Source organism: Anneissia japonica, unplaced genomic scaffold, assembly GCF_011630105.1.
Source record: "Anneissia japonica isolate Jap-2015-1 unplaced genomic scaffold, ASM1163010v1 scaffold212_len457575_cov179, whole genome shotgun sequence".
NCBI classification, from domain to species: Eukaryota; Metazoa; Echinodermata; class Crinoidea; order Comatulida; family Comatulidae; genus Anneissia; species Anneissia japonica.
In genome coordinates this window covers 201,731-216,688 of record NW_022758217.1, presented here as the reverse complement: position 1 = coordinate 216,688, position 14,958 = coordinate 201,731, and the positions used below count along the sequence as shown (strand labels likewise).

General features: G+C 34.6%; 1 protein-coding gene across 8 annotated transcripts in view; it reads right to left on the bottom strand.

Annotated features, from left to right (window-relative positions):
* Window positions 1–14,958, bottom strand: part of LOC117125206 (LLGL scribble cell polarity complex component 2-like) — a 55,149-nt gene that overhangs the window by 17,259 nt on the left and 22,932 nt on the right. For 5 of the 8 annotated variants that reach the window (XM_033271645.1, XM_033271649.1, XM_033271644.1 and 2 more), the window contains exons 6-11: window positions 14,552–14,569; window positions 12,053–12,196; window positions 4,927–5,026; window positions 3,838–4,048; window positions 3,475–3,526; window positions 2,868–3,022 (exon numbers count right to left, since the gene is read on the bottom strand). In XM_033271645.1, coding sequence (XP_033127536.1) covers window positions 2,868–3,022; window positions 3,475–3,526; window positions 3,838–4,048; window positions 4,927–5,026; window positions 12,053–12,196; window positions 14,552–14,569 — 680 coding nt within the window. The remainder of the gene's footprint in view (window positions 1–2,867; window positions 3,023–3,474; window positions 3,527–3,837; window positions 4,049–4,926; window positions 5,027–12,052; window positions 12,197–14,551; window positions 14,570–14,958) is intronic. The other 3 variants (XM_033271647.1, XM_033271646.1, XM_033271648.1) reach the window with 3 other exon arrangements.

Below are 14,958 nucleotides of genomic sequence, written 5' to 3'. Positions count from 1 at the left end.
CAAACATAGGAAAAAAAATGTAAATACCAAGGATGTTTTATTTAGTTACTAGTAAAAATCTATAAATACTAAATCCAAGGTATACTTTTTTCTTATTTTTACATCTAAAGTCCTTTAAAGACTATCAAATTCTATTTGACATGTTACATGCCTAAACATGGTCATGATGACATCACATCATGACCATATATGGGAACATCATGACTATATATGGGCATACAATAGTTTTTGTCAATAAAAACTGAGCTTTACTATAGAATAAAGGTTGTAATTAAGGTAGCAAGCTCTTTTTTTCCTTAATTAGTACATTACCAAGGTGTACAGTACAGTAACATTCAAAGCTACATTTCATCGAAGACAAATTACAAGTCATTTTTCCATTAGTGCACATTTTCCTTGACATTTACTGATTTCCTGTTGGCTTACACTTTTACATTTCTATTTATGTTTCTGCCGTGAGCGCTGCATGTCTTTCGACTTCCGTTAGTTAAAGATAGAATCCAAATTAATAAATTGCCTCTTCGGTAGTGTTATAGAATACAAGTCTTTACTTTATCATTTTCTTTTACACCTGGCACTTGCGCAAATATTTTGATTAGCTGCCAGCATTTTGACGTACAAGTTAAGGTACAGAATGTACAGAATCTCTTGTATGCCCATATATAGTCATGATGTGCCTATATATGGTCATGATGTGATGTCATCATGACCATATTTAGGCATGTCATGTTTTTGTCCAATAAAATTTTATAGTCTGGACTGGGCTTAAAGTCAGACTCCGGAGGAAAAAAAATTTGTTGATATGTTGTAGCACTGATTAGAAAAATCAGTGCTACAATATATCAAAAATTTGTCTTCCTCCGGAGCCTGACTAACAGTGAAAGTGCCGATTTAATTGGTCATTTAATTAACATTTTTAACAATATTATGCTTCCTTGTTTTGACAATCACAATTTTCCTTGGAAATCATGTGCATTCTGATACTTCTGTACAATTCTTTGGTAAAATATATTTTAATTTCTGAGTGATTGTTAAGTTATGTTATTGTAATAGGTGTTGCCTTTGTTATCTGTTGATAACCGTTTTAAACTTTTGATTGACATCTCCTGCTCACTCTCGTTTACATTGTCGGATTCTTGAAAATTAAAAAAAATAAAAGTAAAAATCTCCTGAGCTGTTACTCCGCATATGCTGCTGAGCTTAATTGCTAGCTTACGACTGCATTTGTCACAAACAATATGCCTAGTAACCATATGCCTAGTAACCACAAATTATAATAATTCAAAAACATAAAGTGACTGGTCGATGATACTTTCAAAACCAGAGATTTAAGGCCATAACAATAAATGTTTCTAAGCAACCAAAAAATAGATCAATTTCATCATCTGCTTTCTATGATAAGTCTTGAGAAATGATAGTGGGCGTTTGAGAAGAAATTTTTTTCCTTGTTATTCTTAATTACCATATCTGACGCATCTTGGATTAAAATATAAGTCTGATATCTATATTGATCAGGTAATTAAACAGAGACTCTGAAAGGAGTGGCTGAAAATAGCTGTCGAAAATGAAACATAATTTCTTGATATGTATATCTCCATCAAATCTTACTCTCAAAATACTTAGCTAAATACAGTGAAGTCACTTCTTGATTTAATGTTGGAATTCAACTGACATTTCCAAGATTGTTTTATTTGAAAGCTCTATAAAACTAAATAACTGTAGAAAAATATAATAATATATTTAGTAGAAAATATTAAATTTAAAATCAAAAGAAAGATAATTACAATAATGGCATATCCGCAGTGGCAAGGTTAGTAAATTAGCATAATTAGATTTTTTAAAAGGATAGGGAGAGGGACAAACAAAAACTCCAAAAGCATTTAAAGTTCCAATTGTAATACAGGCCTACCAGTATGTCAAAGCATATTGGAGAGTGATTTATTGGCAGCTAGATTCCCAGCATATCTACAATTTAATAGGAGTTGATAACAGAAGCAGAACTGCAAAAATTAAATTCTCTGGAGTCATACTGGTTGGATTCGGACGTAAACTCAATTACATGGGTAATCTACTAATAACCTCGGGGCTAAATGCGACGGTCGTTCGGACGAGTAAAATAACAATCCATTTACCCATTAATTTGACGGAAGTTATGTATTACACATCTAGATGTGTATAAGAGACAGATTCTGAATAGTTCGTGGCCTGAGTGACGACCCCGTGTCAAATTAGCAATGTTTTCGCGGCAATTTCAATACTTCACACACGAATTTACGCTATTTCTGCTTACTTTTTATACAATTTACTCATTTCCTTGCGATTATTCTTACAAATTGACGCCGAATTATGATTAACCCAGCCGACCTAACTATCCTGACAACTTTTATATTGCTTCTCGACGACGGATTTGATCTAAACCAAGTTTTTCGACGAAGAAAGTACAGCAACGACGAAGACAACAACCAGCGTGGAAAGAAAGCTTGAGCAACAACGCGAAGAATCATGCAGCGTGGTCGCGACCTTCTTTTTGTCCAGTGCACTCTGACCCGGCGTTGTTTACAAATCTGAAGGGTCAAATAGTGACCTGGGCCTTGTTACGAGTGATTAATTACGCCTTGAGGCAAGGTGTAATTGAAATATCCAGTAAAAAAGGTGGGTTTTTGGGCCAGATGCTTTTCAAATTTTCTATACCCAGGGGCATTATTTAATTGCCGCACACGACCGCTCAGCTGGTGGTACCCAGTTAAATTTTACTTGTCCGAATCGGCCTACTGTCTATGAGCCCAACACTAAATACAGACATCCTCTAACCTTCCTCCCATGGCCAAATTGAAAACACAACACACAAAATTAGACATGTAACTTACCATACTCACTGTCGACATCCGACATAGTGAAAAAGTCGATGATACGTGATGTGAAATCAAAGACGACGTTTTTCTTTCCCTGCATCACCGTGACACAGTGACGGTCACCATAACTTGCTCGCGGCATGCCTCCCGAAAATATCAGAAATGGATCACTAAATCGACAAAATAGAAAAAAACGAACTAACTACTTTGGACCTAACTTTACAGTATTCAGTATAAAAAAAAACATAGTATATCACAAATAATGAAAAATGAAAAAGAATAGAAATAGTTTTATTTATATATTTTCTTTCATTTTCTATTATTAATGATGATGGGGTGATGAAGATGATAATGGGATGATGATGGTGAAAATGATGATGGTGAAAATGATGATGGTGAAGATGATAGTGGTAGTGACAATGATGATGGCTCTGATGGATCTGGTGATAATGATGATGGCTCTGATGGATGATGGTGATGATATCGTGTTGGTGATAACGGTGATGATGACGACAATGGTGACGATGATGATGATGACGATGGTGATGATGATGATAGATGATGATGGTGATGATTATGATGATAGTGATAAGACAATATTTAATTAGACTTGGAAGCTTACCTTTTTGTTGTTAAGTGCATGATGTTTCCAATAGACTTGCATGGGAATGGTCCTAAAAATGAACAAATTTTCAATAAAATAATATAGGTACATAACAAAAAGTTGTGAACTGTAGGTAGAGAAGTCTACGTGTATCTTGTAAGCTGAACTGTAATAGGAAGCTTTCGATTTGCACGATGACGTGAACGTAGCATCGATTCATCTACCGAGGACCCTGCTGCACTCTCTGCTCATTTATGCCAAATTACCTCCTAGAATTCAGACGACAATGATGTTACAACTTACAGTATATCATATATCCCATCCTACACCCTAACAAGTGCACAAACGTAACACTGAGCTTTATAAGGAAGACATGTTTACCATATGGTGTAGTTCGGTCCTTCTCGGGAGCCGTTGAATCATTGATGTTCCACACACAGTAACTGCCATCATGATGTGCAGTGGTGAATCGTACGCCATCCCGATGCCACGTCAATGTCTCCAGACACGGGTCACTTACGAATGTGCTGTCTGCGTTGAACTCTTTGCTGTCCCATACAACCATCAAACCTCGGTTGTAGCCAATCAGAAGCTGTAAAAGAACATAACAATATACCATGCAAACTAGAGTAAGTTAATCCTTGCTGAGCGATGGGACTCAAATCGGCTGGAGCTTATCCCCAGTTTCAAGTAGAATAAAGCAGATATTAGAGCGCGATGCTCCCCCTGGGTGGGATGGTGGTCTAACGCAGGTCACTCCCAGCAATTTGTTGGTACCCATTGATACAGCTGGGTAGACTGAAGCAATGTAGATAAAGTTCCTTGCTTAAGGACACAAGTGAAATGCAAGGACTGAAACCCCGACCTCAAGGTTAGGAAACCAAAAAATTTCCACTAAAATAACATCAAAACACCTATTTGAGAGCATCCAATTAAAATTATTTCACACAAAAATTACAGCATATCCTACAAATAAAAGAATGGAAATGTAATGGAACTATACTTCATTACACTTGAGAAGTGGAGATGTTCAAATGTGGACATCTTGCATTATTAAGCCCCTCTGTTGACAGCTTAAGCAAAGAGTATAGACTGCAAGAGGTCAGATTCTCTGGGTTTCATTGAAACGCAATCCTATCTCGAAAAGTACTACCATGAACTAGAGGGTGTCCTTCAAAAGAACGTAAAAGGCATTTGTATTGAACGTGTGCTGCATCTATAGAACACACGTTTGATTTTCAAACTCTATTTGAATTATAATAGGGTGCCCCTATCTTGTGGCAATACAGTACTTGTTTTTTTGTTTCATTGCATACATGCAAAATCAAGGCAGTCGGACCTCTTGCAGTTATGCAATCTTTAGTTTAAGCCAGTACTGGTCTAAGCCATAAGTGGGCACATATTGTCAAACAGTAAAAAGACATTTAATTATTTTTTTTTACTATTACCACACCTTCTAAAATGTCTTACCTTGTCAGGGCTGTTTGGATGATGTTGAATTGCCTCTACTGCGCCTGGGTTCACTTTGCAGTCGTCTGGTACGCTGAAGGAGGAGGAGGAATCACGTAGCCTAGTTAGAAAGGGTTAGATAAAAGTTGGAGAGCGAAGAAGCCAGGCAAGCTATGTGAATAGATATACTACAAAAGCATAGACAGGGCTCTCACCAAGAATGTTCCATTGTGCAATATTTGTGGCAATATTTTAAGCATCCCTTCTGAATAATACCTTACTAGCAAATTGGAAGAAAATGTCAAGCTGCAAGAATTAGTGCTTTGGAACCAATACCGTATACTCCCGTATAAGTTGATCCCCGAGATTTTTAGACAACTTTTTTATGTTAAACATACAAGATGATCACCCCCTTGTTTCATTGTCAGAATTCATATTCTAGCTGGCTAAAAACGGAGCCAAATGCAAGGCAAATCTTCCAAAGTAATACCATTTTGTTCATTAGTCTTTAAATGTTCCATCAAAATCTTTTTTCCCCATATTTAGAATGGCATTCACGTTTTAGTAGCTTCTTTGGATTAAAATCCAAAATTTGTATGTCGTGTGTATGTGAAGACCCACTGTTTTTCGGAGGTAATTTGCTATTTTTAGCCTTGTCTTATATGCGAGTATACACGGTAGCTAATGTGGTAGAAAAGTTGAGTTTGGAACCAATAGTTAATGCATGGTAGCATGGTGAAAACCCTACTGACTGTGCTATATACATGAAAAATTATAAAAATTATAGCCTGCTTGAGTAGTTAGCAATGTGATAATATATTGTATTTCATGCATTAGTGATGAAACTCTCAATAAAGTGAATGCAAAAATAGTAAAATTAATTGCATCTAATATAATTGACCAAGTAATTACAGTTATCTATTGATATGTTAATTTGAGGTAAATATCAACTAAACCAAGCCTGCCTTTTTAATAATTACAAGCAACTCATTATTTAATTTAATTCAATTATAGCTATCTTTGTATTTGTATGTATAAATTGAACTTTAACCCTTGAACCTACACTTTCTATTATATCTACTGACAGTGTATCATCTTGAAGTCTTAAAATTGATGTGTAAACATTCTAATGCAGTATGACAGAGGTTTAAAGGTTGCCAATGCTCGGCTCACAACATTATTCATTGTTCTTGCATGAATGTATATTTTACTTCCCTGCAACATTCGACCTTAAAGAACTATTTAACATGAGAATGTGTTTCTCTGGGGTAATACGTGCATATGACTCACAAATCACATCAGTACTAGAATCAGATAAGAATAACATACACGAGTAGGCAACGCATGTTCACCACACCCATATTATCACTAATGACTTCTATTGAGAATGGCTATCCTTTAATGTTCCAACCTTTAATGAACATGAGGGTATCAGAACACAAAAACAAACAAATGAGGGGCCTCTCTTAGCACACCTTGGGTCATTACATTCCTCTTTAGTGTCAGTTATATTATTATATTAACAATTATAAACTTTCAAATTTGTAGTTTTTATTATTTTTATTGTGTATTATATTGTAAAAGTGCGAGTGACAACTTCGTTTTAATCGGTGCTATAGAAATTTTAAAATCTATCTATTATTTTAACCTTAATATTCATAAATAAAATTCATCAAATTTTTATACAGTAGTTGCAATTGACAATTTCAGATATCTACAGCCGAATATAACTTATATCATCACAGTCCAACAATCTCTGAGCTGCTGTCCTTACAATCCATGTAAAAAGGTAAATGATTTGATTAGAGGTGTGGCATATACATCATATTAACGAAGATTGGATACAGTATTAGTGTAAAAGATGCCAGAAGCAAAAGGCAAGCTTTCAGTAATGGTGATTGCGTGCGAAGGCATGCCACGCAGTGGCAAGGCTCTCAGTAATCAAAAGGTCAAAGTTCAGAGTGCAGCTTAGCTCAGTTGGCTAAATGGGTGGTAGCTACTGTGTGTGCACTCAACCCTGGCTATCTGCAAGTTCCTGGTTCAATTCCCATTGCTGCTCTCCTTGTGTTTTCAGCTGGAGGGCTGAAATGCAAGTTACAATAGCACAGCATCTTTCGTATGAGACGTTTAGGCCATTGGTCCCATGTGCATTATGGCCCAGGTGCATGTTATATCTAACGCAGTACACTTTTTGGAAAAGAGTGGGGATTGTCTCTTGGTGTACTGCCAAATCATCCCTAGGACCACAACAATGGAAATAATTCTTCGGACTTTCGTGGATTATCCTTGCTCCCCAAGTACTATAGCAGAGATTTTTATTCTGGGACACTGACCATGGCACTAGTTGACCCCTTGCTTTGGACCCCGTAAATTTCTTGATCCACGACTGGTCAGGGTAAAAAAATTATCTACTCCTCAGAATAAAACACTTGATATATGTTGCCTGATATGTTTATTATAATGATGGCAATGATGCTAGGTATGCGATTGTTACAAGGAAGTTCAGGCCAGGAATAGCTTGCTTTATCTTAAATGTTTAGATGTTAATGAGCTTTGGGTATTGTCCATATGGCTGTGCATGGCTATCAATGAATGCAGGATATATCATGATCTAAAAACAATATGGTTTCTTTCACCAGGGAAGCTCAAAATTTATCACTACTTTTCACAGTATGATTTTACAACACTCTCATTAAATTAGTCAATTAATTTCCAAATTAAAATAATAATTCTATAATTTATTTTCTTTGTTTATATTCAATTCATTATTTGTCTCAACATCTTTTTTACATTACAAATATGATAATTTCATTAACCTTATTATCAAACAGCATTCGACATTCAAACTTACTTGAATGTTATCGGGTTTAAAATAAATTTTGTTACTCATTATTTAGGCCCATAGGCTAAGGATTGTTAATAGCAAACAGCTGGTCCTAAAGGAGCAATCATTTTCATATGAAAAACATACCCAAGATGTTGTACAGTACATAAATTAAATTTACCTATGGAAGTTGAGTTATTTTTCCTGTGAAAAATTATTTTCTTTTCACTTAGGAGTTGAACCCAGGCACCGGGGTTTGACGTCTGACAAGGTACTCTTCCACTGTACCTCAAATACCACTGATAACCAGTAGGGATATATAATTTTTTTTAAATGAAATCACTCCAAACAAGGATCGAAGGCTACTTCTAAGTAAGGGATTACTTAAGTACTATTTTATATGCCATGAAATGCTTGCACCTAGGGCTGAGACAAAGCCTGAGCCACTACAAAACCTATCAACAATGCAAGTTGAGGTATCTAAAGCATGGCACACTGAGATTGGGCAGCAGTGACTTAAACTCCTGACGACAAGTTCAACAACCAGATTGCAAACCACTGAGCCAAACCGCCTTCCCCTCATCCTGTGCCTTATCTAATGCAGGATGGAATAACTACATACTATGTGATGCTTAAAGTCTCCTTTTAGGAACTTGAATTAGGAAGTAGAGCTGCTTTTATACCATCAACATGCTGGGATGATATGATTTGAACCTGGAGCCATTGGATTAGAAGGTAGTGCACCTAACTACAAGATCCAAGAAGTAGACAACCTTATGTTCTACTGTGACTCATCATCAACCAACAACAACTTAAGCATTACCAGTACCATTAATAATCCACATTGACATTTCAAATATTATAATTCAAAATGATATTTAACTAATATTACAATGCCCACAAAAAGAAAAAAAAATAGAATAATAAATAGGCCATATTACAAGAATAATTTTAAATGCAGCCTACAGCATATATAGCCTAGATCAATTTCTATTACAATACCAATATCTCTATATTATACAAAGTCATAAGGTAAAAGTTAGGATGCAGAGCAGCAGTGATGACTCACTAGATACGTTACAAATTAGTTTATGTTTTAATTAAATGTGATAGTCAATCATGGAACTAGAGTGGACAATCAGGACTGATGTAATGAGGTAATGGCTGTAAATTGTTGTAACATGGAAGAAGTACTAATGTAGAATAAATTCCATTAATTTTGCTACTATGACCAATACTTTTAGATAATACCATATTCAGAGGAAGATCCAGAGATGTTCGAAAGGGGTGGGGGGAGACAAATCGTGAGACAACATTACCCTAGGGTTTTTGTTTCTAACTGTCCAATAAGGGGGAATTCAGCAGCCGGCCGGCCCGCCTCCCCCCTTAAATCCACCCGATATTGTGCAAAGGAAATGCTAATTTTCAGCACGTACAGTTTGTATGTTGTGGAGATGATAGCTTGGTGGTTAAGACAATTGCCTTCTAATCCCAGGGTCCTGGGTTCAAATCCTGTGACCGCCCAGGATTTTTTTCTCACGACTAAAATCACATCGCCACTCCCTAAGCCTCGCCATGAGACTTCACTGATAAATGCATCACATTATTTCAGTTATTTAAGGGAGCCCATGAATATTAACTGACCTAGGATACACACTGAAGGGTTACCTCTATAAATATATCATGGTTTTTAAAAAATGTAGAAGATAGCAATTAGGAACCTGAACCGTAAAGAAAAACAATAAAAAGAAAACGGCACTAGCATAGCAGTCCCCAGCGTAATCGGCAAGGCTCCCCAATATAACCAACCAACCAATCAGCATCACTGAAAGCTGTCGGCGATAGCATGTAGCAATTCTATGGAAACGAAGCTTCGCTCAAGCAAAATTATATGTGGAATTTAGAGTCAGCCTAAAAAATGAACGCAACATTTCGATCTTGTATGAAATATTTGTAATATAAAGATACAGTATATACTGTTGAATATTACCTGACACAAACTTATCTTACATTAGTCAATTGGACGACAACCAAAATACTGGTAAATCAATAGAATTTTAAAATAGCAACACTTATAAATATGCTAGTATACCAAATGAACAAACAACATCCCACACATGCACTTGTATTCTGAAAACTACCCTTTTACATACTACTCATTAAACTCTATCTACTAATTAAAATTCAGTGTATTGGCAACAGCTATCGAAATGGCTACGCTAACAACATAATCCATCACATACTGACATAAGAAAATGTGTAACCTTTATTCTGTTTTTTCTTTTTCCTTTCAGAAAATGCATAATTTGTCCTAATCAATGCTTCTTCATGCAACCTATTGACCATATTATTCATCTTACTAATTAAAATTCAGTATATTGGCAACACACCTTGCAAATGCTACTAAGCACATAATTTACCACACACTGGCACTTTGCATTTATCAAGCCTTTAGTTGCAGGTATTTCTATAAAATGCTCAAAGTACTGTTGTGGATGAGAGCATATAAAATGACACATTCTAATACAGTATTTATTTTTATTATCTTTTTATTTCAGAATCAGAATTGACATTTTCAGCAAAGCAATTATAATATTTTAATCTTTTCTAATTATAATTGATAAATTCTTTTTTTATCTGATTTATATTTATTTGCTGTTTTATTATTAGTATAATTTTATAGCAATACTGATGAAATGTTTAATTTCAGGCCAAATTAAGAGGATGAGGCTGCTTTTATCTGCACAAAAATGACCACCAATTCTGCAGGATTTTCAGGGATGTTTTAGATTATAACATTTTTTTTAAATGCTACAGCCAACAGAGAGATGAGAAATGACATTTGGTAGCGTTTCCATATCAGCCTTCCAATTATTATTACTGTACAAAATATTATCGATTTTTCCTACTGTGAGAGCATTATGCAAAAAAGCAGAAACCTTTTATTAACTTTATAATAACATTCTACATAATGATTGTGTGACTCAACCATGTGATGGTAAACATGAGAAATTTGCATGCAGAGAAAAAAATCTCATTGTATTTGGAAAATAAATTAAAATTTTGTTCTATTCCACTTTTTGTTTCTAGGTTAAAAATAGCAAATTATTAGGCCATATAAAAATATACTTTGTTCAAAACTTTTGAGTTGGGAGAACTTTTTTATCCTAATTTTCATCGACATAAAACCAACTGGCAAGTCAAAAGGCTGAGCGGTTAAGGAGGGAGGGGGAGCCACAACCTACAAACATAATATCAGCGTTGCTTCGAGCAGAATGCTCACCTGGTTCTGGTAATGGAACAAGTCTTCTCGGACGAGTAGGAGGTTTACCCCAGTGTACTGGTCCACACACCCTGTAGTTATGGAGCATTAGGTCATTTACAGGATCTACCTACTTAAACGATGTACCATTACCTAGAATTAAAGCTGCCCCAATGTTGAATGAAAGTAATTCTACTGCAAACAGAACTTTCTAAGCTTAGCTTTCTGGCTTAGGTGTAGAGCACTAGTGTCACTACGACATGGTACCAGATGACATCACGTCATTACTGAGCATCTACCTACTGTACAGTTGCTATGGAAATAAGGCTTTTAAGCTTACAGGGTTATCCTCTTGCTCTCAATTCATTTTTTAATACTGGTTTGTCACTTTTGTTTTGCTTCTGAATAATTTTTATGATTGATGATAGCAACTTTAAACAAACAGTTGAGTATCTCCATAGTTTTCATAGCATTTTTGAGATACTACTCTCAAAGCACATTGTTTAACAGTGGACTATGTTTAGGGCAATTTTGATGTAGTTTCTAAGAGCATGAGGAACTATAGGGACACTCAGCTGATTGATCTTTTTAGATCTACTGCCTCTATTACACTGCCCTCATGAGGCTGATTGATTAATAGATCTTTTTTAGATCTACTGCCTCTATTACACTGCCCTCCTCAGAGCTTTCGTGATTACGAAAACTTGCTTAACTGATGTATCAGAACCTAATAATTTCCAATGAAAATGTTAATTATCAGATGCATAATTCATTAATAATAGAAGTTACAAGTGAAGGCACAAGTACAACTACAATGTTGTGAAACTATGTTAGATTATGAGCTAGTGTACAGGAAGCCCTCAGCTGCATCGACCACTTGGCTAGCATTTCTTGGTAACGAACAAGGATGTCACATCATGAGTGACTAATTAATTGATTAGTGACATTTGTGCTATGTTTGGTATAATTATTATCATTTTAATTATTTGCCATGAGAAAATGTTGTGAATTTGAAAGGTTAGAAATTATACTAATTATTGCCTATCACCATGGTTACTTACTTTTGCATGACCACATCCTGGTAGATAATGTGATCCGTGAGGTCAAAGGTGACTACATCCAATATGTAGATATTGCCGCCTTCAGTTCCTAAGTATAGTGTCTTATGATCTGCTGATAAACAACATACTGTAATCTTCTTCAGTCTAAGGAAATAAGAAAAAAAAAATACAGCCATTAGATTGTTTAATTTTTCTTGTTTAAAATAAATACCCGTCAAGTATGGTTATAATTTTAGCTAAATCTAAAAAAGAGGACAAATTCTTGATAAAAGATATAACATTAAATGCTGTTAATATTCTACTAGGCTTTCTAGAAGTGGGACTGTCCTTTAGAAAAAAAAATTGTGCTACATATTAATTTATTAACAAATCTAATTTAACACTATAACCAAAGAGTATAAATAGAACAAGAGAGCAAAGTCCCGTTCGTAAAAACGTCATGCCTGTGTAGGACGCCAACTAACGGTTGTATATTCTTTTTATTACCCAGTGCAGCGCTGCGCAGCGCGGTAGAAGTACGCCCGCTATAAACTCAGTAAGCAGAAAACAAAAGCATAGTATCTTGTGGAGAACAGATAAACAGACAAACCTACAGTGCGCGGTGCAGTACTGGGTAATAAAACATATACAAGCGTTAGTTGGCGTCCTACACTATCTGCGTAGAGCGTATCGTTTTTTTACGCTCCCAATGAGCGTTGTTGGCTCTCTTGTTCTATTTATACTCTTTGCTATAACTTAAAAGTCTATTAAAAGAGTATGAAAAGCAAAAACAATTGTTTCATTGTACTTTGTATTTAATTTTTTTAGTAGTCATATTTTAACTTATTTTTATCATTATCTCAAATCTAGACAAGATGTAAAATGGCTCATGTTTCAGTGGAGGACAAAAAGTAAACAATTAGTAGATTGATAATTTATCATAACTTTTATTTAACATAATACTTCACTTCTTAAAAATACCAAATCAAATATCAAATCTTTTAATATTATTTCTAATATGTAGCCATTTCTTCTGTTTTACTTATCTACCTTTATTTTTAATGTTATGGATCCATCTTATCCAATTTTAACAATATTTCTTTAATTTTTTAAATTTTTATGATTGAGATTTTACTTTATTTTATCTGGTTTCTGTATGTTACTTGTGTTTGTGAATGTGATTGTTGTCTTTTTTGTACTGGGCCATATGGGAGGACAGGTTCCCCAGTATAAAGAATGAAGAAATAAATAATAATAAAACAGCAAACAACCAAAACAAACAGATAAACATGAACTAATGTTTGCAATATGAAACTATGTAAAATATTATTATGAGATTCGACTTTCGGCCACAGTTATAATTTTGAGAAAATGATGGTGAATTCGTAAGGGTAGTGACAGAAGATGTTAAAAAGCAATTAGCAAAAGACAAAGTTATACAATACTAAACTCAAGCAATGCACCAAACCAAATTTACAATACAAAATTGAGGAAAGGAAAAAAATTAAACATAAAATCTGTCAATAATACAAATAATACTCAGCTTTATCATACAAATAGTTCATAATAGTGTGTAGGCCTACTGTATCTATGTTAAATTTATTTTTTAAAAAAGCTTTAAAAATAAGGATTGTAACTGTACAAAATTGTGAAATGGCTTTCAGAGGCCAATCAAAATTTACACCTTACGTTACTTTACTGTATATACCACTGACAAAATCTTCCTATTTTTACGTTTCCAAAAAAAAATTACTTAAAATGGTTATAAAGTTTAAAAATAGGGTGTTTGTTTAAGATGGACTACACTAAGCAATGATTTTTTAATATTTATTTTTTCCTAATTGCAAATAGTTTGAGAAAATAATATTAATCTGTCCAAAAATACATTATAGCAAAAAAGCAATACAGGGTAGAAACAGGATTGTAGTACGTGCAACTCTGTCAACCGCAAGACAATAGTGTATTGTGAAATAACCTTTGGAGGAAAAGAACCAAATTTACACTGACAGGCCTTTACTATGACAAAATCTTCCTATATTTATTTATTTAAATGGTCATAAAGTTAAATAAGGATGTTCGTTTGAAATGAACTATGCTGAGCGATGATTTTCATATTTATTCTTTCATACAGGAATCCCAAAAAAGTTTGGGAAAATAATATTACACTGTCCAAAATGCATTACTCTGACTGTGGTAATTTGCCAGCACGAAGGAACAGAGGTATTGTTATCAGCTACTGTAGTTAGCAAGGATAGTAAAGAATTAAATAAAAAACTGGCATTTTACATTATTTTTCATTAATCTGTAAGGTATTTCTAATGAATACTATAAGCAGTAACACCACATCACAACATGCCACCACCAACCACGAAGCTCAACACCCTGACCACGTATAAACTACAGAAGAACCAACATCTAACCATGGAGGTATAAGATAGATACATCCATGATCTAACAGACACCCCCCTTCCCACCCCCACCATTTTAACCATCAAAAGATAAAAGAGTTAGGTTACATACGCCGGCTCCTCCTTAGCTCTGTCAGGGGTAAACAATGAAAAGATAATGGGTTCAGTAAAAACAATTTATTGTGTTTGGTGAATGGGGGAGGGAGAAGGGGGAAGGTTTGGAGATATACAATAGACACAACATATAATGGTTTTTTACCATCATACACAATAATTTACTTTCTACAATTTATGATACATACTATAATCAATATTGAGTTAACGGCCCTTTTCAATAAAATTCCATGATTGAATTTTTATTTGTATTAATATTTTAAATTTTAAAGATGCATCAATAATTATAAAAATAAACTTAGGGAAACCTCTGAATGTCTGAACGCCTTTATTTAAAGGAAATTCGAGAAGATATTAATTTGTTTGAACAAAGCCGAATTGGATTATAACTTTCTATGCAATTAT